This window comes from Bos taurus, chromosome 12 (genome assembly GCF_002263795.3).
Source record: "Bos taurus isolate L1 Dominette 01449 registration number 42190680 breed Hereford chromosome 12, ARS-UCD2.0, whole genome shotgun sequence".
In the NCBI taxonomy this organism is placed as follows: Eukaryota; Metazoa; Chordata; class Mammalia; order Artiodactyla; family Bovidae; genus Bos; species Bos taurus.
The window spans coordinates 75725726-75753540 of record NC_037339.1 but is presented as its reverse complement, the minus strand read 5'-3'; the positions used below and the strand labels follow the sequence as shown (position 1 = coordinate 75753540).

The following is a 27815-nucleotide window of genomic DNA, read 5'->3' as shown; positions in this document are numbered from 1 at the left end:
TCCCACTTTTTTCTATAGGTAAGATGTCAGCCATTAGGAACACTAGCTGATGCCCTGAGATCTAACATAAGTACACACAGTCATTAGGTTTCTGATGGTGAGCTTTGTGCATTATAACAGGTGATTCTGAAGCATGTGTCTTTTACTACAGGCAGCAATGTGCTATGTCCATGTCACAGCCCTGGTGGCAGAATATCTCACACGGAAAGGTAAGAAATGATTCTGTGTTTTGTGAAACAATTGTAAAATTTTACAAAGCAGCAAAGACAAGCGAGAGCCATTCAGAAAGATTTGAGGTGGAGGCTGTGTGTGTGTGTGTGTGTGTGTACACTGTGTTGTTGTTGTTTAGTCACTTAGTCATGTTTGACTCTCTGCAACTCCATGGAGCCTGCCAGGCTCCTCTGTCCATGGGATTTCCCAGGGAAGAATAGAATACTGGAGTGGGTTGCCATTTCCTTCTATACTTACTCATTGTTTTTTTTAATTCGCTGATGTGACATTTACTTGACTCGGTAGGCACTGCAAAAATGCAAAACAAAAGTAGGTGGCGTGTTGTCATAGAACCTCTTGCTAATAACTCCATCTTGCAAAAACTAGTTAATGAGCTTTGCCTCTGGTCTTTGGCTGGCTGGCTGGTCTCCAGCTGGAGAGATTTTATTTTCCCTGAAGGTAGTTCCCTGGAACTGTTTATCCATCACACGGCAGCTGTAGCAGGTCATCAGATAGCATTTTCTGGAGCACAGCCGGGTTGGCTCTGTCGTGCGAGGAGGCAGCGCGCAGGCTGGGACCTCGCCTCCGCATGGAAGGGGCGGGTGGGAGTGTGCGCCGCCCCCCTGTGTGTAAGGGCTGGTTTCCACATCAGCAGGCTGTGAATCCTCTCATGGCCCCTCTGGTCAAACACCCATTGCTCATCTCCACTTCCCAATCGAGAACACGGGGCTTTCAGAAAAGCTGGCTGTGTTCCCGTGTGTACTGGGGCACAGCTGCGCCAGGTCTGGCTGAACCCTGCTCTGTGTAAGGAATAACGTCAAGCCACTGCGGCCGCCCTGTTACCTCTTGGCGGACCGCTTCCTGCAGCAGCAGGGCGAGTTCTCTCCGAGTTCTGGGTCACCCCCAGCGGAGGGGGTGACATGACAGCTGGAAAGAAACAGAGTTGTTTCGGAGCCTGTTTCTCTGACTGGCTTTGGCTCCTTCAGTTTTCTTGGTATCTGAGCATGGGTCATCTTATCAAACTATTGTTGTTACTGTATTTTGCTGTTAATTTGACTCAGTGCCTATTTCAATTTATTTAAGGATTACATACGTTTTAATAAAGGTGGGTGAAAAATGAAAAGGGATGAGAAAGGACTTCCCTGGTGGTCCAGTGGCTAAGACTCTGTGCTCCCAAGGCAGGGGCCCCCGGCTTCGATCCCTGGGTCAGGAAGATCCCCTGGAGAAGGAAACGGCAACCTACTCCAGTATCCATGTGCCGCAACTAAGACCCAGCACAGCCAAATAAATAAATAAATTTTTTAAATGGATGAGAAAAAGAAACAAATGGAGAGCAGTGGGGGTCAAATATGAGGAAGCGAATGAAGGCAAGTGCCCGGTGGCCCCAAGGTTCCCTGTGGCAAAGCTGGCATGAGACATAAGATTTCTAGATTGGTTTTCATTCAGCCCAGAGACAAACCAGGGCAGGAAGCACCCTCACGGCTCATCCACCTTCAGCTGATAACTCCACCTGTCTCCTGCTCTCTCAATTCTAGGCATGTTTAGACAAGGATGCACAGCCTTCAGGGTCATCACCCCGAACATCGACGAGGAGGCCTCCATGATGGAAGACGTCGGCATGCAGGACGTCCACTTCAACGAGGTGAGGACCGCAGCCCATGGGAGCTCGGGTCACCGAGAGTCTCGGGTGCTGCCATTCCCCACCCCTGCCCCCAAACCAGGGTTTACTCTCTGCAGCCGCTGTGTACACACTTTGCTCTAACTAAGATAATTCTCCAGAACACGGGCACAAGCTCCTGCCAGGCCCCTTTCTTGGAACTCCTCCTCTCCTCTGGAGAGAGTTTGTTGTTGTTGTTGAGTCTCTCAGTCGTGTCCAGCTCTTTTGCAACCCCATGGTCTGTAGCCTGCCAGGCTCCTCATGGGATTTCCCAGGCAAGAATACTAGAGGAGGTTGCCATTTCCTTCTCCAAGGGATCTTCCTGACCCAGGGATTGAACCCACGAGTCCTGCATTGGCAGGCAGATCCTTTACCACTAAGCCACAAGGGAAGCCCAGAGAGTTTGCCAAGCCGGTTAGTAGTGATGTAAGACTGAGAGCTTAAACTCTCGTGGTAAAAGGTACACTGTTTTGAACCATAAGGTTTCTCATTCTTTTCAGCAATTAATTTCTCTGTTTTATGGGGTTTATTTGTTTATCTGTTTTAATCTGACTTTTCAATCAGTGTCCCCAGTCATGCAAGGCCACGAGAGGCCAGCCTGGGCTTGGGGGCAGAGCAGCCCCTGTCCACATCCTTGGATCCCTGCTTCTGCTTGAGTGCTGCCCCCAGGGCCTGAGCATCATGAGTAGATAAGACCACCCTGTCCCACCCCTCAGAGAGACCAAAACATTTGACTTTAGATCACTGTAGCAATTTCTGCAAGTTCCTTGCCAAAGCAGGGTCACCTTGCAGCCATTCTCCGTGAGTAGACAGTTTTGAAATAAAGCTAGGTATCTGAAAAAAAGCCAGTTTTCTGCTACATTCCCTGATTTCTTCTTCCATGAGTGTCTGCCAGAAGAGCTTTTCACGTGTGCCTGCCTCCTCTCAACTTTAAAGCAAAATGAAACAGTCGGGAGAAAGCTTTTTAATCATGCCCTTCTTTTAAGGAAAAATAAAGTGGTCTGTTTCTTCATGTGGAGAGAAAGAACAGAGAAAGGAGTAAACATCTTCTGCCTCTGTTGTAATTGTTTTTGATGACTGGAGGTCCTACTTAATATCAGGACTTTTGATCATGTTCATGCCAGTAAGCAGGGCCCATGAGCAAGCATCCTCCATGACACTGACCATCCATGAATCAGAAGCTCTTAAAGTGAGGCCCCGAGGCCCCTGGGGTCCCCAGTAACCTTTCAGGAAGTCTTTGAGGTCCTTCCTTTTCCACCTGTCTCCTTGAAGCTGGATTTTCTTTGTCTGCATCATCCAGAATAGTATATTGAAGAGACTGAATGCAAAAGCAGAGGCCAGAATCCAGGCTTTTCCTATGAAGCCAGACATTAGAGTGGCAAAAATGTAGAACAGTACCACTCTTCTTGTTTTTTAAAATTTTCCCATTAAAAACATTATTTTTGTTAACATGTAATCCGTTTATTATTATGAGTTTAAATTAATGCATAAATATTTTTACATTTCTTCAGTGTTCACTCCTAATATTGTAAATATTGAGAGATAACACCCATATACATAAAAGTTCTCACCTATTTTTAAAGAATTCTCCATGATTTTTATAATATATAAAAGGATCTTAAGCCTCAAAGGCTTAAGAACCACCATCAAAAATTCTGTGGTTTCAAATGACTCCCTAAATTAAAAAGTAACCATGAGAAAGAAAGATAATATATTGAGTGACTTTATATTTAAAAATTAATTTTAGCCAAAATACGTAAAGTTCTCTTAAGTATTCTGAAGGGGAGGGGGGGAAAGCCAGTTGTTTACTACATGGTATTAACCATTCAACTGTCTCTCCACCTTGACATGCCTGGACCAATGATGGTTTTAAATTTTTCACTCTGACGTGTGAGCCTGACCCTCAGCAACAAGGCCCGCACGCTCTTGGCACTGAACTCTTCACTTCAAGGAGAGCTTGACTGGGTTTTTCCCTGAAAAGAAACCTGAATGCATCGGCTCCCTGGAAGAACCACCCTTGTCCCTTGTCGCCCAGTCAGTTCTCTGGAGCACAGCACTTTTGTTTAGAATTCACGATAAGGAAAACAGCGATACCAAGAACAACTAAAGATTTGAAAGTTAAACAGTTGTGAATAACCTGTCCTCAGGGATGATAAAATGAAGATCAGGATGGCTCATCAGATTAAGTCATAGGCTGGAAAGAGACTGAGGAGCAGAGCCTAGGCAGTAGCCTAGGGAGTGAGCCCCAGGAAACCAAGGGCAGATTCATCGGGGAAATTTGTGAATGGCACCCACTCTGAATAATGACTAAACATGTGATGGGGAAAACTTTATCAGCTCTTTTTCAGAATATAGATTTTCCACCCTGTCCTCAAAGCATAAAGCTGGTAAATCTTTAACAAGGTCCATAGTCCATAACGACCTGTCATGATTAGGATGCGACCTGGGGGGTTGTAAAGTCCCAAGCGAGCCCTGCACGTTAAGATGGAAAACAGCCAGCAGTGAAAAAATAGTGTGTACCAAAAGTCACAACGACGGAAATTGCCATGTAACCATTTTTGCCCTGGCCCTCAAAAGGTTTCAAGAAAAAGGGAAAGTCGAATATCTCTGCCAGAGGAGTTTTGGGGAAAGCTGGTGGGAATGGGTGTGGAACAATAGCTTAATAAGAATCGTTGCCCTTGTAATCTGCATTGTTGGATACATATAAATGCCTAAGGTGCTCTCCAATGTGATTTTAGAGACACGACCTAAAAATGTGCGATTCTCCTGGCAGGAGGCCTCAGATGAGCTTTCGCTGGTAGCAGTCCGTCCTGCCTGACTCTGACCCAAAGAGCAGACTCCCTCCCAGCTGCTTTTGATTAAAGAGAAACAGCCCATTCCTGTTTACATTTTGTCTTACAAACCGGAGCCTATGCAGATGGAAGCATTCTGTCTCCTGGGGTGTCTGAATTGCATACAACCCCGTGTCGTCTCGAGACCCTCCCTCTTTATTCCCATACAGTCAGAGTCCCAGAAGGAAACTGCACACGCAGCAATGGAAGCAGCTCTAACAAAGAGACTGTTTTCAGAAGTTTGGTCAGGGTTTAGGGGAACCAGCGAGGAACACTGCAGAACCCTGGAGGTGGGCAGCAGCTGGCCTGCCCCCGTCCACCCGTGGGCTAAGGGCGGGGACAGAGAAACCACACAGAGAGGGTCCCCTGCCCGGGCTCAGTCCTGGCACGGGGGCAGGGAGGGAGGGAGGGACGGCCACCCCCCACTCCTCCTGCCCACCAGTCTCCTGCTGGCCTGGCACTGGCTGAGCCCAGCCAGCAGCCAGTGGACGAGGAGTCCAGCAGGCAGGCCAGCGGTCCTGGCGCGTTGGCCCCCACAGCACAGAGCAAGGGAGAAACGGAACCAAGAGGGACTGCAGTGGGGAAATGGGAAATGCGGTCCACCCTGGTTACTCTCCCAGGTGCTACAATTGCTCTGTAAGCCCCCAAATCAACATGCGCTGAAGCGCTTTCGCAGTCATCTGGGGACCCGCACAGAGCCGCAACAAGTTTAGAGCCCACACGTTCCCAGATGAGGCCAAGCAAGTAACACTCTGCCTCCTTGTTTAGCTCCTGCTGTAAACAGGGGTCACTGCCCAGCCGCAGAGTGTGGTACTAAAATGCTGTCCGGTGTTCCTGAGCTCAGGATGTGCCTGACTTGTTGGATAAGCTCTGTTCAGACAGCATTAACAGCACTTTTGGTCATGGGTTCAGCGTTAATCATACAGTAGCAGTATGTGCTAAATTAGCTGTCTTTAAACAGAAACACACAAAACAAGCTTATATACTAATCAATTGTCAAAATTTTATAACCCGAGCCTAACCCTATATTTCCCCAAGGAGTGGAGGTTCAGTGTTCACACATTCAGTGTTGGCGGTGACCTTATAGAACATGACCACAGCGAATGATGAGGATCGACTGTTTGGCACACTCCAGTTTTGTTCCCCAGACCAATAACGGTCACTGTTCACAGAGTAAGCACGTGAGGTCAACCAGGCAGGTTACTGCTTTGTATTAGCCAAACGGTCTCTATTCAGAAACAACAAGCATAAAATGTTTACACCTACAGAACATCCCAAGAGAGAGTCATCAACACAACATCTTCTGTGGTTCCTCTGTTTCCATCTCATCCAAGCTCAGTGACTTTGTAACCCTGTAAGGGCTAAGGATCTACTTTTCCGTGACCAAGACTGCTCTTAGAACCATAAAAGCTATATAGTGTATCTTCATTTTCACAAGGATTCTCCAAGCCAGTAGCAGTAGGGAACGTGGCCCGCAGAACTTACCTGACTGCTCTCCCTCGACTCATACCAGGACATACCGCCCTGTTGCACGCTGCAAGGATTTCCTACGCTTCCTTGTGCTGGAGACACAGGTGGACGTGATGCAGCCGCTGCCCTTAGCACACGGCACGACTTCTGATGCTTTGTTGCCTTTGAGGAGAATCTAAACCTAAACCACAATCTGAACTGAAAGTCGTCTCAGCTGTCTGTGGCCTGGAAACGTCTAGCACCTACGTGTGTCGATTTGTTCCATAACTAGCTGTGTGCCATGTGCTGACCCGGGGCATATAAGAGGGGTGCCTGCCTCAGGAAGTTTCACCTGGTGTGATAGTCCTCGAGCTTTAGCTTGCTTAAAACTTACTTAGATTCCTGTTACAAATCCAAATCCCCATCCCCACCCATCCCCGGATCCAGTTGGGTAAGTGTAGTGCCTGGGAATCTGTATTTTTAACAAGCATCCCAGGTGATTATTCTGATACAAGGGATTTTGAGCTATATCTTGAGAAAATGATAATACAGTGGAAATATGAATGATGCCATGATGTAGGCCATTGCCCAAGTCAGGTCACGTGCTGACAGTTATTCCCAAATGGTAGATAATCAAGACAGCTAGCGAAGGGAAGCTCCAATACTTTGGCCACCTGATGTGAAGAGCTGACTCACCGGAAAAGACCCTGATGCTGGGGAAGACTGAAGGCAGGAGGAGAAGGCACAAAGGATAAGATGGTTGGAATGGCATCACCAACTCAATGTACATGAGATTGAACAAACTCTGGGAGATAGTGAAGGACAGGGAAGCCTGGCATGCTACTGTCCATGAGGTCGCAAGGAGTCGGACACAACTGAGTGACTGAGCAACAACAAGCTTCATAGGAAAGGTTAAATTAAATCAGTCAACTGTAAGATGCAGCAAATATTATTTAACTGAAAAATTTTAAATCCCCTGCACATACATAGGCTCATAAGGCATTTTCAAGCATGCATGCACACACACCCACACACGCGCACCCATGCTCAGCGTTAGCCATTTCCAGAGACAGGTCCTCGCTGCCCTCAGGTGCCCACACCTAAAAACAACTGACTAGCTCCAGTTTAAACAGCTTCCTGAATGGCTCATGAGCTTAGTGTACAGAGACCTTTTTAAGACTAGTCTAATATCATAAAATGTGTACTTTCCAGATGCATAAAATTCATTAAGGTTTTTATCCTTCCCCCTGACCATTAATTACTTACAGTTCTTTGAGCGTATTGATAATTTAGGGAAAAAAAAAAACTTGGCATTTAGATTTTAAACAAGGGGGGAAACTGTTAGACTTTCTGTATGACCGCTTTTCAAGGTCACTGCTGTCTGACCACTATCAGTATTAGTTCTGATTTTCAAGGGATTCCTGAGAATTCAAAGTAAATTAACACGTGGAATTTCTGTTGAGAAAATTGTTCATATATGCCCCAATGTTTAGTTACTATGAAGGCTTTGCTGTTTTTACTCTTTGTAATTTTGTGTTGATATATGGTCTCTCAAACTTAGTTATCTGTGATTGCTGGTTATTTCAAAGAATCTAATGTACCAACTATAAACATCTAGTTGTAGAGTTGATATTCAGTTCGGTTCAGTCGCTCAGTCGTGTCCGACTCTTTGCAACCCCATGAACCGCAGCACGCCAGGCCTCCCTGTCCATCACCAACTCCCGGAGTCCACCCAAACCCATGTCCATTGAGTCAGTGATGCCATCCAACCATCTCATCCTCTGTTGTCCCCTTCTCCTCCTGCCCTCAATTTTTACCAGCATCAGGGGCTTTTCCAATGAGTCAGCTCTTCGCATCAGGTGGCCAAAGTATTGGAGTTTCAGCTTCAACATCAGTCCTTCCAATGAGCACCCAGCACTGATCTCCTTTCGATGGACTGGTTGGATCTCCTTCTAGTCCAAGGGATTCTCAAGAGTCTTCTCCAATACCACAGTTCAAAAGCATCAATTCTTCAGCGCTCAGCTTTCTTGATAGTCCAACTCTCATACATGACCACTGGAAAAATCATAGCCTTGACTAGACGGACCTTTGGTAACAAAGTAACGTCTCTGCTTTTTAATATGCTATCTAGGTTGGTCATAACTTTTCCTTCCAAGAAGTAAGTGTCTTTTAATTTCATGGCTGCAATCACCATCTGCAGTGATTTTGGAGCCCAGAAAAATAGTCTACCAAATTAAACTTTGATGCTCAGTAATCGATACTCTACCCTTATGAGAGAAGGACTAACCTTTTTAAAAATAAAAGCCATTTTTAGTTTATTATTAGGTAAAATCTATAACTACTCTCCTTTTTTATGGTATATGTTATCATTTTTACAATGTGATATTTAGACTGATAAAATATAAATCCTAAATGCCTCCTGATCAGAAGCAAAGATAAAATAATGTCCAGGAGCATATATAAGTTGATATGCACCATCAAATTGTGATACTTATTTCATAATTATTTACTAGGCTCTCTTCACTTTATCAAACATTCCTGTTTTCCAGCCATTCTGGGGCATTCCTCTGGTTGAATGGCAGATTTTTCCATAATGAAATGAATTGCCCATCATACTGATAGGCTGCTTGAATTCAAATGTCCTTGTTATTAAACTTCCCATGTGTTTCTAGTTTGACAAATGAGTAAAAGTAGTATTCACATCTTAGTCTCACAGTTAGGAGCACTTGGCCCAGAAGATTACTTATAAGCTCTATTTGATATATATTTATGCTCTATTTGATATATATTTATTGACTAAATCTCAAACCATTTAAAATATACCTGAAAGGCTGCTATACACAAATACCTTAGGAGGCGAGACATAGCATCATTTTAGAATCAAGGTACATCTCATAGAATACTTCCTGGTTGGGGCAGTTTATCTATGTTTGTGTGCATCTTCATGTCTCATAAAAATTATCTCTATTCAACTATTAATTTATTTTTAACGTGGAAAGGTGCTTCCCTGGTAGGTGGTAAAGAATCCGCCTGCAATGTGGGAGACCTGGTTCAATCCCTGGGTTGGGAAGATCTCCTGGAGAAGGGAAAGGCTACCCACTCCAGTATTCTTGCCTGGAGAATCCCATGGACAGAGGAGGCTGAGGGGTTATGGTTCATGGAGTCGCAAAGAGTTAGACACTAAAACCCTGAGTGTGGCTATTTAATCAGGGTTTTTAATCGTTCCGCCTCCTCAGCCCCATCTCTTGGCACTGTCTGATTCAGATTTTATCCTCCAGCCCCTCAACCTACTTAAGAACTCCTCACAGATCACGCCGCCGTCACACAGTCTCCACCTATGCTGGTCCCTCTCCGGAAAGGTCTCCTCGCTTCCTGGCTATTCCCACCTTTCACCTTTACCCCGCTAACTCCTGGTCGTTGTTAATACTCTGTCCGTTGGCCCTTTCAGCAACCTTCCATGCCCCTCCCTTCCCCTGTCACTGGATGGTTGCTGCTCCTCTCTGCATCCCTGGTTCCCCGGGCTTAGCCTTATCAGCACACTCACCACCATCTTTTACAATCTCTTTATGGGTCTGCGTAGAGACTCTGAGCTCCATGAGAGCAGGAAGCGCTCTCTTCGTGTGATTGATGGCCACCCTAGGACTCACCCAGAGACACACAGACTACTGTAAAGTCAGCAAGTGCCTGCTGCTCTCAGTTCAGAGTGCCACCCTTCTGACGTGCAGTTTGGCACATCTCTGAAATCACTGTGGGTTTTTTCTCTGTCCTCAGTATCTGAACATGTACGTCACATCTCTTCCATTTGGTGATCATGAGTCTCTAGTCCATCAGTTCTAGCTGCTCTGAAGGATAACCTGTGAGTGTGTTTGGGGGCCTCCTCCTCAAAGCCAGTTTCATGTATACCACGTCACCTGCTAAACTATCCCAACCTGCCTTCCACATTTGGTAAAAATCTACAGAGCCACTTTTATAAACTACAGAAACTACATTTTATTTATACAGACTCGTCTTATAAACCCAGTGTCAAGCACAATGCCTTGCACATAATAGATTCTTGGTAAAATGTGTAGGTGAATGAACGAAGAATCAAGTTAATGATGTGGTAGTGACTGTGCCTGGTTATAACATTTAGAACTCTTTGAGAAGAATTTTCAGTTTTCTACGAGATTACATTAAAGTTACTCTAGAGTCTCACTGTGCTGCTGTAACTGCTGTAGTGTAGAATTAAGAATCTTTAGGTCTCTCTGATCCCATCCACAGTAAGTCGGGTGTCATCACTATATGTATTTACATCTACAGTGTGGACCGTATATAGTTTGAACAAAGCCCAGTAGTGAGAAAAGAAGGGGCCAAATGACTAGTCTGTAAGTTAAACCTGAGAATAGCTTTAAGATGGGTAATTTCCCATGCCTTTGTCTATTTCGTTATCAGAAGAATACCTTGGTTGTACAAAATTTCCTGATGGGAAATTGGGTCTTCTCAGAATTCATTCACCTCTGCCATAGTCCCACAGCATCAAGGAGAATGAAGATGCTCAGTAAATCCCCAGTGGTGATGTCTGTGATGTAAGATATGTAAAAATTGCAAGGCTTTGATACAGGAACTCAACTCATTTCCTTACAGCGAAGGACAGCTGTTAGTAATATTGTAAAAATGCAGACTGATTCACTCATCCAAGAAATTCTTGCCTACCAAATATGTATGTGGCACTGTGGGATATTACATTACTCAGTAGAAATAAGATTCATTTCAAAAATGAATACAAAGTAGAAGTGATGATTGAAATAAGAGAAGTTTGTTTAACTGGTCTGTTATTTACTTACAACATTTGGTTTTCAGAGCGTTTTGATGAGTAAAATGTTATTTGATCCTTACAACTCCCAAATTAGATTAGACCTTTATTACATTTCCCAGTTTTATAAATATGGTAAAGTAAGTATATGGATACTGATATTATATAGATTATATTTTTACGCTTTTCTTTTATGTAGCTTTTTATAATCAGAAGCATGAGAAGAATCCTAAAAGTTTGCCATGTTTAACCTGGATAGATTGTCCACTGGAAAAGATCTGAGACAAAACTAAGAGGAAACAGAGAGGCTTTGCATCCTCATAATACAGATACAGGATGAACAGATACGGTGTTAGGACCTTTGCTGATGTTTTTCTTTGTAGCTGTTAGGATAATCACTACATATATCTGACTTTAGTGTTTGCACTTAATGGGACCCACAATAAAAGTATGAGACAACTGGTATACCTCTTTATAAGCTTTGGTACAGAGCTCAGTCACACAGATGAGCTTTATGATTTGTATGTTGTAAATATGACATAGGAGTTAAATGTCTTGTTTTAAAGATGGTTGATTTAAGTCAGATCATATTTTCTGGTGAATTGATTCGAAACTGCTTTTTAAATGTTTATTTTCTTTGGACCTATAAATCATAGCCATTAGGACTATAATGAAACATGAGGTTGGTAATGAAACACACAGGTCCTGCCATTCGTGTACAGAATAATAGGGAATACACACATGTTACAAGGCAACTATAAAAGCCTTGAAAATATATTAACAAACCTAATCCAGCAATAGACAAATAAGAGGAATACATTGTGACTAAGTAGGGTTTACCCTGACAATGCACCGTTGGTTCAGCCCTGGAAAGCCAATCAATATAATTCACCATATTAACAGAACAAATAAGGAAAATCATATGACCATCTCAATAGATGCAGAGAAAGCATTTGAAAAAATTCAATATCTACTCATGAGTTTGCAGGGGGTAGGGGAAACCTAGGAATAGAAAGGAACTTCTTCAAGAAAAAGATTATCTACAAAAAACCTACAGCTAACATCATACTTTATGGTGAAGGACTGAATACTTTCCACCTAAAACTGTGAACAAGACAAGAATATCTGCTTTTACCACTCCTGTTCAACACTGTGCTGCAGATTCTAGTCAGTGCAGTAAGAAAAGAAATAAAATCGCCTATGTTGACAGAAGATGTAATTGTCTTTTGTGACATAAGTAATCCAAAAGAATTTACAAGAGAAGTTACTAAAACTGAGTTTAGCAAGATCATAGGATAGAAGATCAGTATGCGAAACTCAACCAGCCTTCTTCACACTTAGATACTTACACCATAGTCGCACCATGGTGTCAACAATCACTTTGTGTAATTCCTACAAACATATGCCGGGTGACTTTAAATCTTACTCAACAAAGGCTTTTACTACAAAAAAAAAAAAAATCAAAATTTAAAAACAGTACTGTTTATAATAACATTAAAAACCTGGAAAAATTAGGTATAAATCTGTAGAGATTTGTATGCTGCTGCCGCCAAGTAGCTTCAGTTGTGTCCGACTCTGTGTGACCCCATAGACGGCAGCCCACCAGGCTCCCCCGTCCCTGGGATTCTCCAGGCAAGAACACTGGAGCGGGTTGCCATTTCCTTCTCCAATGCATGAAAGTGAAAAGTGACAATGAAGTCGCTCAGTCGTGTCCGACTCCTAGCGACCCCATGGACTGCAGCCTACCAGGCTCCTCCGTCCATGGGATTTTCCAGGCAAGAGTACTGGAGTGGGTTGCCATTGCCTTCTCTGATTTGTATGCTAAAAACTACCAAACACTGATGAAAGAAATCAATGAAGTCCTAAGTCAGCGGCGTGAGACTCAGTATTGTTGAGACATCAGTTCTTCCTAAATTGATTTATAGATTCAAAGCAATCCCAGTCAAACTGCCACCTGAAGTTTTGGTAGAATTGACAAATGGGTTCTAAAATTTATATGAAAATCAAAGGAACCAGAATAGCCAAAACAATTTTTAAGAAGTTGGAAGAGCCATGCTACCCAATTTCAAGGTAAAGCAGAGGTTCTCAAACTGGGGATGGTTAGGAAATTTCACAGAGAGATTGAAGAAATCAACCTGAATGTCTAACAAAGTGATACAAGATAGTCACTTTGGAAGGAGGGAGGAGACCTCCACGCTGCTACCATGGCAGACAGGCCCCTGGCTGGCCAGGGCAGGGATGCCACCAGCCCCAGCCAGTCTACCTGCCGCCTCCCTATGTCCATTCTGCTGACAGCGTCTGTCCCACATTCCAAATGGGTCCTGAAATTCACCCTGATTGGCCAATTTAGGTCACATGATAAAGCAATGACTGGCCAGGAAATAAATTCACGATGGTTAGTTTAAACCTGAGCCACATGTCCAGCTCTTGAGTCGCAGATGGTGTTAGCTTCTTCTAAAGTTCAAGGACTTTAATGGAGGCAGGGTGACTGCCCAAATTCAGTAGGTAAGAATTTTGAAAGGAAAAGGATGTTGGCGAGGCAGGCACAGTGCCTCCCACACTCCATCACTAAATTCCTCTAAGATGTTTAAGTTGAAGTCATGCTGAGTGACTCTCCATGTCTCAGCATTGTCATTGTTCCTCAGAAAGGAAAAAAAAAAATCTAAATCATATTTAGAAAATGAGAACTAAGAACAAAAACTGAGAGCCTGTGTGAAGCTATCAATTTCCATTTTTTTTCCCATGCAGTTAACTACTACCACAGTCATACAATGAGACCTTAATTTCTGTCTGTAAACATGACTGGAAAGTAGCTCATGGCAAAAATGAATGTAGAAGTTAGTATCTAAAAATATTACATATTTTGAGGGGCTTCCCTGGTGGTCCAGTGGTTAAGATTCTGCGCTTCCACTGCAGGGGGCAAGGGTTCAATCCCTGGTCTAGGAAGTAAGATCCCACATGCTCACGTGCAGCCAAAAAAGTTGAATAAAGTAAAATAATTTTTAAAAATATATTAAATATTTTGAAATCATCTTCACCATTTATGCGTTCTGCAAGGAGCGCAGTGTCGGTTTCCCTGTAACACTCTCTCCTTCTCTTTGATCAGGACGTGCTCACGGAGCTCCTGGAACAGTGTGCAGACGGGCTCTGGAAGGCTGAGCGCTACGAGCTGATCGCCGACATCTATAAGCTCATCATCCCCATCTACGAGAAGCGGAGGGACTTCGAGGTATCCAAGTGGTCTGTTTGTTCACTTTTTCAGAGGATGGGGGAGTGACACACATCCCCAGACATTCTTACATGCAGAGCACGCAAGCAGGCCACTTGAGCACGTGGTCTCTGCCCCTGCACGTGACCCTGGAGGCCACCACCCTCGGAGCCACGAGATACCACACCTCTACCCAGACCTCCAATCTTGAAGGACGGGGGTTGGGGATTCTGGCACTCCACTTGCATAAAGTTGCCAGGATCCTGACTTTTAAAATCCCCAGGTGCCTCTTCTCTTAGAACTCTCCCTTGCTCCACTGATAGGGGAAAAGAGTGACCCTTTGGCCTTTCTGGGCTGGGGATGCCGTCCAGTTTCTCTTTAGCACATGCTAAGGAATGGAGTAGGAAAAGCAAAAACTACAAGCAGCATCAGAGGACTGAACTGACTCACTGCACTGGGAATCCGATGTGTTCTCAGTATGCCAGATGGCCCTTCGGGTTGGAAACCTAACACTTGGAAATGATCACTACCAGTTGTCCAGTCAAAACGCATTCTTGATTTTTTTTTTTAAACTCAAGTCCAAGGAGTTTTCACCTGCATGATCTCATTTCATTGTTAGTTTCACATCAGTTCTGCTAGCTGCAAATGGGAAGAAATGAGCTGTGTTCTTCCTTGCAGAGGCTGGCCCATCTGTACGACACGCTGCACCGAGCCTACAGCAAGGTGACCGAGGTCATGCACTCCGGCCGCCGGCTCCTGGGCACGTACTTCCGAGTGGCCTTCTTCGGGCAGGTGAGCCTCCTCCCAGTCCTCTAGCACATCCCCAGTCCTTTTTTGTTCTTGTTTAGACCCTATAAAGTGGTATTTTGTAAATTTCCCATTTTCTAGAAATTCTAATTTGATGAATTTGTCATGTTTACTATGGTTCTTATCTTCCTCAGTAGTAAACTTTCTGCTTTTTTTTTTTTTTCTTTCTTCCTGTCTTTTCTTTATTACTTTCTTAAGGCAGCGGTAAGTTCTCCTCCCATAAGACATTCTTAGCGGCATCTTTGGTACCTCAGTGTGGTTTGCAAGTTTCCTTTTCAAGTCTGTATGTATATCTGTCCAGTCATTACACACTCAAAAAAAAAAAAACAGATTAACATTTTATTCCATTTACAGAAATAAATCACCTGTTCCCTTACACATCTATACTGCATGTTTTAAACCAAAATTAAGACTTTCTGGTTTCCTCTGTCCCTGTGCGTCTCTTTATCTTTTATAATATCTTTGCAAGTAGTTTACCGTTGTAATATTTCAGAAACCCTTTATAAAGAGGTTCATTTATATTTAACTGAAAGTTTAACCTCCAAGTCTCTAACATGATTAAATAGTATAAATTATAATACATGTATTTAGGGTGTGTGGTTTTCAATGAGCTTTATATAACCTTTGATTTATCCTGTTATTTATTGTCTTTTATAACTTTATAGCAATACCAGTTTACAGACAGTGAAACAGATGTGGAGGTAATTACAGTAAATGCTTAAAAAGCAAGTAATACAGTGAGTCACTGCATCTAAACTTCTGAGTTTGATGTGGGTGTTTTTTGTCTCATGTTAGCCTGCATTTTTTTCTTTTATATACTGTGTTTTTTGCACCATTTTCTCTCTTTTATTTTAGAGGAGAGATATTTTTTTTTAATTTATTTCAAATATTAACTCCAATTTGGGCTTTTTAGTTTTCAACCTTTTTCACTTCCCAAGCACTTTTCTAAGCCTTGTCGTATTCAGACCCGACTGGTGCTAAAACAGGTGATGACTGGCGATTATAAAAATATTTTCTGATATTATGCGACGTCCTTTCCTATTTTTCTCATCAGTGAGGCAAAATGGAATTTACACCAACTTTACATAACTTTTGCCAAACCTACTCTCCAGGCCAGAATGCTTCTGTTTATACTGTAAAATCCCGTGTAGTTGGGAGAGGTCAGGAGAAGGGGTGTGTGTGCGTGTCTGAGGCCAGCCCATCGGCTGCTGAGACATGTCTTAGTGAGTTCTTCTGTTCCTTGGGAATGTGAAACAGGCTTGAGTGCCATCATTCGACTTCACCGAGAGAACACAGTCTTGAATCCCCAATTTCTCATTCACTCAACACTTAATGACCACATTCTTGGATGAGTTTGCAGTTTCGTGTTTTTCCTTTATCTTCGCACCCAGACCTCACATTATTATCATTTTCCTTCCTATTTGGAAAGCCCGATTTTGTTTTTAGAATCACTCCCTTTTTTTGTTGTTGTTAACCCTTGTAACAAAAGACTCCTTCCCTGTGGTCAGCCTTGGGCTTGTGTCTGGGGGCAGCTCTAATTGTGCATTATGTCACAGGGGTTCTTTGAAGATGAAGATGGAAAGGAGTATATTTACAAGGAGCCCAAACTCACACCTCTGTCAGAAATTTCTCAGAGACTTCTCAAACTTTACTCAGATAAATTTGGTGCTGAAAACGTCAAGATGATACAAGATTCTGGCAAGGTATGGACCATGCTTGTAAATGTATCATAGCAATGTAATATTGTTTTTTCATGTTTGATTGATCATATATATTCATAAATGTGTGTCAAAAAAAGATGCAGGGAAAAGTTAAGAATGGTTGACTTTGAGTGACAAGTGTATTTTTTTTTCCCCTAATACCTTTCTGTGCTTCCCTGATATCCTTCATGAAGTAGTCCTTTATTTCATAACTTTAAACAGATATTCTTTTACAAAATAATTAATATCTGAAAGGACATACCATTTTTAGTCCAGCTATTTAGAAACTCCGTCGGAGTAGGGTCCTATGTTCTGTCTGTCGCTGCTCATTTTCATTGCACTTAGCACAATGTCTGGTTGATTGACTAATGGACGGACAGAGGGATGAGCAGACAGACAGACCAAGGAAGGAACTAACTAGCCAGCACATCTGTAGGAATGAGATTTATTTTCTCCTTCGAGAGGCTATCCTCTGCTGAGTCGCCCTCACACGAGGACCATTTCTGAACCTCCACACTTTCCTTGTGTATTTACGTGTTGCACCGACTTCAGGACATCTCCCAAGAGATGAGATCCTCTTGCCTCCTGAAACTCAGGTCTAGTGGAGCTCCTGTTCTTTGCATTTACAAACGCCCCTCCTGTTCAGTTTCCAACAGCAATAAGCTCGACCTCTTTCTCAGTTCATCCTTTTGGAGGAGCCTCAGTTCATGATTTTGTCCTGAGCCCTGCGTAGGCATCCCCAGTGTCTGGAATTCATGTGCTTGGGGCTCTTTCTCCAGAGAATCTTGCAGTTTCCTGCCCAGGTGGTAGGGAGGGGACAAGGGAGGAGGTAATTCTGGATGCTGGAGGCAGGAGATGAGCAAGGGTGAAGGTCCCACGTTCAGCCTGCAGCCTTCCACCTGCCCTTCCACCTGCGTCCTACTCTGTACCTTGCCCCCACTTTCTGCTGAGACTGGCGAACCCACTTAGACTCTTTCCAGACTGGTTTCTCCAAGGAACAATCTGTTCTTTTCTTGGGGGTGGGGACTTGGGAAGGGAGCCTGGGGTTCTGCCACTACCCGGCATAGACTCTGGGCCACTCACCAACCCATACCTCCCCTGGTCACCCTAATCCTAGTCTTCTCCAGATGCCCGTCTGTTCAGGCTGCTGAAACAGATATCATAGACCAGGTAGCACACAAACAACAGAAATTTATTCCTCACAATTCAGGACAGAGCCTGGGAAGTCCAAGGTCAAGGCACCAGCAGACTCAGTCTTCCGAGTGAGATTCTTTTAACTGGTGCATAGACTTATCGCTGTGTCCTCATGTGGAAGAAGGGCTGAGGGAGCTCTGTGACGGCCTTGTATAAGGGTACTAATCCCATTCATGAAGGCCCCACCCTCCTGACCTAATCATCTCCTACCTTCCAATACCATTGCATTAGAGGTTAAGATTTCTACATGAGAATTTTGGGGGAACACAGATGTCCAGTCCATCACAGCAGGCTTCTGCGGGGTGCTCTGGCTTCCTCCTTGTTGCCCCTTCCATGGGAATGTGGATTAGAACTTTAACCCCCATGCACCTGCCTTCCAGATATTCATTAAACTCACCCACTGCTGTTCTTCCGCCCTCTCTTTTGTCCTTGTCAGTTAATCCTATCCTTTGTGACAGAGCTGTACAAAGGAAGAGGAGAAACATGCATTGTGGGTCCATTTTTAGCCAGAAACCTCAACACAACCTTATTAAGACCTACTTCCTTTCTAGACCAAATCACTCAAGTCCAACTTGCCTTTTTCTCTGAAGCCAAAACCTCTGTCTGGATCAGTCTGTGTCTTTGACCTAACAACTTCTCTCAGGATGCTCATGCATTCATCTCTTACTTGTATTAAATTAATTCATATCCATGTGTTTATGTCTAATCTATCTACAGGTTAATTATGACTTGAGGGCTTGGCTTTAAACACTATTACTAAAATAAACATTTTTCTCTCTAAGCCAAATATGTAAAAATACAGCTTAGGAAAGAATCAGAGGAATCCAGATAGGGAGTCATTCCACATGAAAACTAGCACGATGTCTTTAAAAGTCAATGTCATGAAGAAGAATAGTCTGGATTAAACAAGACTAAGGACCCATGACTAAATGTAAAATGCAATGTTTGATTAGATTCTGGTTCAAACACAAATAGCCAAAAATACCATTCTGGGACATTTGAGAATTTTTCATCTAAACTTGGTATACTGGGTACTATTAGGAGATTAGTGTTAATTTTGTAACATTAACAAAATGATGATGTATTGTGGTTATGGAGGAGACTGTCCTCATGTTTAGGAGATGCTGGCTCAAGTGTCATGATGTGAACCACTTACTTTGAAATGCTTCAGCTAAAAAAAAATCTACCTGTACGTGTGTGTAAGGAGACATATATAAACAAATAGCAAAGTATTAGCAATTGTTCTAAGTGGTGAGTATGTGGCATTTGTTGTACTGTTTTTTTCAAACGTTCTGAGTCTCCAAAACTTTTACTCATACAAAGTGGGAAAACACCACTTCAGCGTGCATTGGAGGAGTCCTTCACACACCAGAAGCTGTATTCCATTCCCTTTATTCATTTTAAGGTCAACCCCAAGGATCTGGATTCCAAGTATGCCTACATCCAGGTGACTCACGTGATCCCGTTCTTTGATGAGAAAGAACTGCAAGAAAGGAAAACGGAGTTCGAAAGATCCCACAACATTCGCCGCTTCATGTTTGAGATGCCCTTCACCCAGAGCGGGAAGCGGCAAGGGGGCGTAGAGGAGCAGTGCAAACGGCGCACCATCCTGACAGGTAGGGCTCCCCCTTCCCCCCACCCCTTCCGGTAAGAGCCACACCCAGCTCTCAGCATGGAGGGCGAGAGAAAGAGCCTTCAGAAGGGATCCAGAAGCTTCTAGAACCGGAAGGGCCTTGGGAACTTAGTTAATTTTCCTTACATACCTGCTTCAGTTTAACACGTATCTCATGCTCGGTTTTGAAAACTCAAAGGACATTTTTCTGTTTACCTGTTGGGTATCTTCCATCAGACCAGAAGTCAGGTCCAATGTCACGTCACTTACCCTTTTTAGAATCTGGTGAAACCAGTGGGCCCATTTTCTTCCCAGAACGCTCTGGCATGCTGTTTCGGGCAGTTGGCAGACTCTCCAGCTACATGTCCCACTCCCGGGGAGTGGAGAACCCCTGTGCACAGTGCCGAGGCTACCTACATCAAGGGAACAGACCCCTGAAGCGTCTGTGCCTCACAGGTCCCAGCCTGAGCCTGCTCAGAGACTCTAAGGGGCGGGAACAAGTGGGATACAAGGCCCACCTCCTCCCTGAGTGGCTGGCCAGCCTCAGCTCTTGCTTTTAGAATAATAAGACAGCACAATCTCAGCTGCTAGTACCAGGAAGCCCACCGCATTCACAGGCTGCCCACTCAGTGGTGGCAAGAGTTTCAGTGGCTCCTTTGGCACCGCTTAGTAGCCACTGATCACCCACCCCCCAGAACTATGCTGTGTGACACATATAGAGTCGTCTTGGGAGTAACCTAAGAGTCACCATCGCTCTTAGGTTAGGGTCAGCAAATGACAGGCAACCTTTAACCTTTAACAGGCAATAAAAGGCTTTCTTTAAAAAAAAAAAAAATCTGTGAGGACGCTATTGAGAATGCCACGTGTTGTCTGTATCTGCTATTGAGGCACATTTTTCAGAGCGGCCATAGTTAAGTCGAACCAGGAAGGCACCCAGTCCTTGTCCAGCGGTTGATGTCAAGTGTTCCTCCTGGTCAGGAGCAGGGAGCACTATAACCATCAATGAAAAGAGTTCTGTGAGGATGGTGCAGCTTCGGGTGAGGTTCCACCCTCGCCAGGGACGATACACGTTAAATGGGTGAATTGCGTGGTGTGTGATTTAGCGGTTACGAAAGAAAGAGTGTGGTTCATGATGAAATAGCTCAGGACAGCATATTGCATAGGATTTTTTATTCTTCCTATGGGGGAACTGAGATAAAAATTAAAATTCAGCAAAGAACCCCCGAAACCCTACATTCTTTTTCTTATTCTCGAAGGTATTTTATTTTTTAATTGAAGGATAATTGCTTTACAGAATTGTGTTGGTTTCTGCCAAACATCAACATGAATCAGCCATAGGTATACATACCGCTCCCTCTTGAACCTCCCTCCCACCTCCTTCCTATCCCACCTTCTAGGTGGTTACAGAGCCCCAGTTTGAGTTCGCTGAGAGTCATACAGCAAATTCCCATTGACTATTTATTTTACAAATAGTAAGATAAGTTTCCATGTTACTCTCTCCATACATCCCACCCTCTCCTTCCTCCCCGACCCTACATTGTTTAAAAAGGAGCTTCTGCTCCTGTTTTTAGAAAAATAAGACGACCTGTAAAACACAAACAATATTGTCCTCAAAAACATCAGCCCCTCCCCATAGATTGAAAGTAAAAGTGTCAGTCACTCAGTCATATCCGGCTCTTGTGACCCCATGGACTGTAGCCCGCCAGGTTCCTCTGTCCATGGAATTCTCCAGGCAAGAATACTGGGGTGGGTAGCTGTTCCCTTCTCCAGGGGATCTTCCTGACCCAGGGATTGAACCCAGATCTTCTGCATTGCAGGCAGATTCTTTACCATCTGAGCGATGAATTGTTTTTCTGATGGACACAGTAGCAAATCCTTATTAAGCAAAATAACTGCATTTTTTAGATGGAGTCATTTTACAAGAATTACCAGCTTACCATGTTCATCTTTCCAGCAGTGATAACCTCAGATCAGGGCTTATCAAAGGTTGTTCCCTGTTTGCGGTGTCAGCAACACCTGGGAACTTGTGGCACGCTGGGGGCGGGGCCCAGCTGGTGTGGCTAACTTAGCCTTCCAGGTGTTTCTGACACTGCTCAGGTTGGAGAACTGCTGATTTAAATAAACCGAGCTCACTGATGAGTCAGGGTCAGGATTTGTATCATGATTATCCCACTCAGGGAGCATGCTGATTCATAAACAGTTACCACGGGGTGTTTTCACTAGCCAGTTTCCCGTTTTGTCACAGAAATATTTTAGATTAGATAACAGACCAGAGCAAAGCTCTGTACCCGCCTGAGCAGAGGGGACAAAGAGTAACGCTGCTACAGAGAAAGGAAATAATCGACTCAGGAAATAATCACCCTGAGGAGGTGTGGGCAGCACAGACCCCATCACATCCGCACTGTGTGACCTTGGGAAGGTCACTTAACCTCTCTGCACCTTAGTTTTTCATCTGTAAAAACAAAGTTATACTGTCCATCCTGTGTGAAAGGATCTGGTAAATTATGCCCAGGTGGGGAAGGAATGCACTTCATTTTGCTACAATCTCATCTACCATTGAGCTCCTTGCCTTTTGAGGTTCAGATCAGATCAGATCAGTTGCTCTTAGTGCAACAAAAGAGCAAGAAAGGGTGCAGTTTCTGCCTCGAAAGATCTCAGAATTTCACAAGGTTTAACTACTGGTAGCAACAAAGATTTAGAGAAGGGGTTATAAAAATGCTACTGAGAACCTATAAACTATACCAACCTTCAGTTAAAGACACACAGGCCAGGATATTCTGCGTTTTCCCTTGTGTTATTAATCCCTTAGGTTCTTCTTCCTTTGCATTGCTTCACAGCTGTCCTTTGGCCTTCAAATTGTGTAGAAGTCCCTGCCCTCCGAACCCAGACAGGTTCACTTTCTTGGATAGTTCCCTCAGTCAGCTACAATGGTGGGGTCATTTGAAAGATCTAATGATCACCCTCCCATCCCCCTCGGTGTCAATTCTGAGCCTGCCTCCCTACCTGACCCCGTCTGTTCCTTCTTTCATGGAGCTCATCCCATGGAGTTTCTTCCTGGTCATTATTCCCCAGTCTCCCAAATCACGTCCAGACTCCTTCTCAGGTTGGAAATAATTCCCCCAGCCCTCACCCCCGATCAGCCTCACCAGACTGTACACTCACACCCCTCAGCCATTTCTTCCTCATCGTCCTGACCAAAGGGCTGCAGACCACTAATGCGGGCTGTTGATTGATGATGTAATGGCTCACTCAGTCCACCACCTAATTTTCCACTTTCCAGGCCTGTGTGCTCTTCCATGTAGCCATTTGGGCAGTAATACATTCTAACGTTCAGCAAAACTTACGGAGCACGGGCGGGCAATGTCCAACCTGGCGTATCAACAAAACAACTCTCTGTGCAGTTGAATTCTAGCAGGAGGAGACAGACGATAAACAGTAAACATAACGAGTCAATGTGTCTGTGTTGGAAGGTAATACATGTTCTGGACAAAAGCAAAGGGGGATTGGAAATGGGGGGGTCAGGGAAGGGGAAGGCTGCAGGTTAAATGGTGGGTTAAATGGAAGCCCTCTGGGCTTCATGTAGAGTCCAGACTTGAAGGAGGTGAGGGAATGGTCTGTGCAAGTGTCTGAAGGAAGACGGAGCTATGGGGGCAGAGGCCAGCGGTGGGGGTCCCTGTGCCCACCACGCTCAGGGGGTGACCAGTAGGCCAGCGTGGCTGGAGCCAAGTGACCCCAGTAAGAGGAGACATGAGGCCAGTAAGGAAGGCTGCGCCAGGGGGTGGTCCTGGATCATGTGCCTTGGTGGGCTCATGCACAGACCCTGAGTTTTCTATATCATTTCATCTCTCCTGTGCCTCTTTTAGCCCCCTGTGACCATCATAAGAAGCAGTGACTCAGACCTTTTGCTGAGTGGAATCAGTGTAACATGGACATCTCACAAATACCTTTGGAGTTGTTTTTTTTTCTCTCTGAAATAATGGTGCTACCACCCCATATCACCCAGAAGCACTGTGATAACACGAGTCAGTGTGTTTTGACATAGCGTGAGCCTCACAAGACGTGTGTCCTGACAAATGAGAACACAGTTTTCTCCTCACTGTAAAGCACGTCTGTCACGTCCGGGCGCACCTGTGGTTGGAGAGCTGTTCCCATCTCCCTGGCTGATAAACAGCAGCATCTAGTTCTTGTCACAGGAACCTTCAGTCCAAAGAGGACTTACCAATCCCAGTGTCACCACTTAAAAACTGTGTGTCCTCAGGGAACACAGAAGAAATGGCAGACACAGACCCTCGGCCTTAGATTGATAAAGCATTCAGCAACCAGGGCAGGCCTGTAAAGGGTGTGACAAACAGGGCTGGATCAGGTTGAATGTCTTTCCCGCTCTGGACTTTTGGGTGGTCCTGAGGGAACTCTGGGAGCCAGGCTTTCTCGTTTTGTGATCAGTCCTTTTCGAGTAATCCCTCCCCAACCACTTACTAAATAGTAAAGAATCTAAACATAACACTCCTATCTTATTTCCACTTGTTAAAAAGTAATACAAGCTTTAAGCATATAGCTACCTGCCTATTCATAAATACATATATGAAATAAGAATATTATATTTACATGTACAATATATAAGCAATAGGGGAGAAATGTGAAACAGTATTGAATTAGAAACAACTATTTTTCTATTCTTTTTTTTTAATTGGAGGCTAATTACTTTACAATATTGTGGTGGTTTCTGCCATACATTGACATGAATCAGCCATGGTTATACATGTGTCCCCCATCCTGAACCCCCCTCCCACCTCCCTCTCCACCCCATCCCTCAGGGTTGTCCCAGCCCTGAGCACCCTGCCTCATGCATCGAACCTGGATTAGCAGTCTATTTCACATATGGTAATATACATGTTTCAGTGCTATTTTTTCTATTCTTTTTTAAACCAACTCTTTGGTGTTGATATGTTTAGGTGTCTTAAAAGAAATGAAAACAATATTGAGTGGCGTCTTTTTGGGTAAAAAAAAATGTGTGAGAAAAACTAAATATTTTTTAATGTTGTTGAATCACTCAAGTTTTAAAACATCTTTATTATTGCAATTCAAAGTTTGTGAATTTCCGGTTCATAAAATACTTTGCTTGGAAATACATTCTCACATGTTATTTTCATTGATTTCTCTGAGTTGTGCAAACTTAAGCATGTGATTCCAAGTTGCATGGCTCAAGGATATTCTATGGAACTCTTTTCTGGACTTAACTCTATTATATGATATCTCAAGACTGTTTATTTAGTCTTTTTTATATTTGCAAAGCTGTCTCATGCCTGCTAGCTCATTCAGCTCTCACAACTTCCAAGAAAGGTTTAGCACATTTATGGGCAAGAAAATTGAGCAAGAGTGATCAAATGACTTCTTCAAAGGCAAACCTCTCTATTAAAATTAACAAGAACCCGACCCTCTTGACTTTATGTGGTGCCTGTGGTTAAACGCACACCACAGTAAAGGAAGGCTGGATTCTGGTTCCACGAAGTGCCGGCATGTGTCCTAGACACGCCTCAGGTTCCTTACCTACTCGGGCATGGTGATGAGCTGTCCGTCGGGACGAATGTAGCGGTGCGAGCCATGGCCTAACTCTGCGCCGTGTTCCTCCGCAGCAATACACTGCTTCCCGTACGTGAAGAAGCGGATCCCGGTCATGTACCAGCACCACACAGACCTGAACCCCATCGAGGTGGCCATCGACGAGATGAGCAAGAAGGTGGCCGAGCTCCGGCAGCTGTGCTCCTCGGCCGAGGTAGACATGATCAAACTGCAGCTCAAGCTCCAGGGCAGCGTGAGCGTCCAGGTGAGCCGCACGCCGGGCCAGGCAGTCCGCACGCCGGGCCAGGCAGTCCGCACGCCGGGCCAGGCAGTCCGCACGCCGGGCCAGGCAGTCCGCACGCCGGGCCAGGCAGTCCGCACGCCGGGCCAGGCAGTCCGCAGGGCAGCTCCTGTGGACCCGGGGAATTTCAGGTCATTCACACCAGGTCCAGAGGCGATCCCCACCCCCTCCCTTCCGTATTTGTGCGGTTTCTCCCGATCCCAGATGGGCGGGAGCCCTTTGGCTACAAGAGCGTCATTGTCACCAAGGTGTCTGCAAGGGCTAGAGATGGGTACAGCCTGGCTTCTCAGAAATTTGGTTAATTCTGATTGCCTAATGGAAGCATCAAGACTTAAATAGGGTGAAGTATGGAGAGCTATAGGTTTTCATATGAAACTGTTGTTTTCTGGTTTCTATGAAAATTGTAACTGAAAAGGTACCTTAAGTTTCACTCTTTTAATGGTATCTTTTGATTAGTGAAATTCTTCATTTCAACATAGCCCAACTAATCAATAGTTCCTTTATTAGTAGCAGATTTTGTATCCTCTATAGAAATCTGTTTCAGAGATGTTCTTTTTTTCTTTATCTGAATTTTTATGTGGTAAGAAATAGGGGTCAAGACTTTTTTTTTTCCTTTAGCTGTTCAGGTGAAGTCGTACTGGATCTAGGTGCTGACTTTTCTTTGTCCTTTTTATTGGAATGTAGTTGATTTATAATGTTGTGTTGGTTTCTGCCAGAGAAGGCGATGGCACCCCACTCCAGTACTCTTACCTGGAAAATCCCATGGACAGAGGGGCCTGGTGGGCTGCAGTCCATGGGGTCGCAACGAGTAGGACATGACTGAGAGACTTCACTTTCACTTTTCACTTTCATGCATTGGAGAAGGAAATGGCAACCCACTCCAGTGTTCTTGCCTGGAGAATCCCAGGGATGGGGGAGCCTGGTGGGCCGCTGTCTCTGGGGTCGCACAGAGTCGGACACGACTGAAGTGACTCAGCAGCAGCAGTTGGTTTCTGCTGAGCAGCAAAGTGAATCAGTTATATATATACATATATCCACTCTTTTTTAGATTCTTTTCCCATTAGGCCATTATAGAGTACTGAGTAGAGTTTCCTGTGCTATAGAGTAGGTCCTTATTAATCATCTATTTTATACATAGTAGTGTGTATAGGTCAATCCCAATCTTCCAGTTTTTCCCACCCCCCCCCACCCCCAGGTGCTGTTTACACAGGTATGTTCAGTTTGTAAAAATTCATCAAGCTAAACACTTACACGCACCTTTGTGTTGGTATGGTACACTTCAATCATAGGGATGTTTTTCAGATATTGTACTTACATGGTTTCCTAAGAAATTAATAAGTGTTAAGTTACTCCCTCCAGTGACCAGCATGCTTCTTGCTTTATTGACGTTTTTAAGTATGTATAAATAATTCTAGCCACCTGCATTATGTGTACATTCCTATATCTGCTTCTTTTCTCTTTCAAGAAGAATGTGTTTATGAAGGTTACATGTAGATTGTAATACACTGGTTTCATTTTCTGAAATCAGTTTTTGTCAACTTTTTATCAGATCAATGCTAAGCTGTTACCTCACATTTTTCTAAATGTCATTCACCTCAAAAGTATTTACAGATGTTTTCAACCTCTTCTCTTACGGCCCAAAAGACTAATATACCAAAATAAGGTATCAGGTGAAGATGATAAATACTCCAACCACGTGAGTGATTGCATAACGGGCCAGAGGCCACAATTTTCTGCAGCTTAAAACAAAAACCGCTCAGTAACGTGGCCTGGGCCTGGAAACAGCCAGCCTCTGAAGAGGCCAGTGCAGAGGGAAAGACGTGCCAGGGAAGGGTGGGGCTGGGCAGGATGCACTTTCCAAAGGGCACGTGCCCTGCCTTTTGATAGTGACTTTAGCGTTGGATAAATGCCTGGTCGCCTTTAAGAGCAAAGCATTCTGTGATGAAGCAAGGAGGTGAAGGTTACGCGTGTGCACCCTCCAGGGTAACAACAAAGCTGGAGTCCGGGGAGAGAAGCCTGATCCTTTTATCTGTGTTTCTTTAATTCTTCCACCAAGAGCCTCTCCGGGGTGGCTGTGCACAGGACAGAGCCATCGGGTGGCTTCGTGACTCTGTGCTCCACTCCAGGGTCTTGGCATGTTGATCTTATGAAGTGTCATGAGCTTCCTTCTCCATCTTCTTAAAACTGAAGATACACGTCACTCTGGATATTGCTTCATTTGGGTCACTTTTAGGTTATTGACAAAGCTCCCCACATATATCCAGGGATCATACCCAGTCATCCCTGAGGGTTAGCTAGTTGTCCCTATGTCAGAGGGCCCCTGTCTAACCTCTGTGCCCCCCGTCTCCCCACCCCTGGTGTGAACTCTGTCAGTTCAGTTCCCCTGCCGTTACTGCAAGTCCTACATGCCAAGACCACTGCCCATGCCCTTCACCCACAGCCACAGCCACGCCCTCCCCGCTCACTTACCTCCAAGTCCTCCGGGACACGCCCCA

The 27815-nt window shown here is 44.4% G+C and overlaps 1 protein-coding gene across 27 annotated transcripts in view; it reads left to right on the top strand.

Moving 5' to 3' along the window:
* DOCK9 (dedicator of cytokinesis 9) overlaps positions 1 to 27815 on the top strand; it is a 323976-nt gene that overhangs the window by 251998 nt on the left and 44163 nt on the right. For 23 of the 27 annotated variants that reach the window (XR_009496611.1, XM_059892120.1, XM_059892121.1 and 20 more), the window contains 7 exons: positions 152 to 209; positions 1746 to 1852; positions 14046 to 14168; positions 14826 to 14939; positions 16511 to 16657; positions 19254 to 19464; positions 25094 to 25284. Coding sequence is in view for 26 of the 27 variants with exons in the window: in XM_059892120.1 (XP_059748103.1) it covers positions 152 to 209; positions 1746 to 1852; positions 14046 to 14168; positions 14826 to 14939; positions 16511 to 16657; positions 19254 to 19464; positions 25094 to 25284 (951 nt within the window). In the remaining variant the exon portion in view is untranslated. Of the gene's footprint in view, positions 1 to 151; positions 210 to 1745; positions 1853 to 14045; positions 14169 to 14825; positions 14940 to 15152; positions 15159 to 15619; positions 15656 to 16510; positions 16658 to 19253; positions 19465 to 25093; positions 25285 to 27815 lie in introns of all 27 variants that reach the window. The other 4 variants (XM_059892134.1, XM_059892135.1, XM_059892133.1 and 1 more) reach the window with 2 other exon arrangements.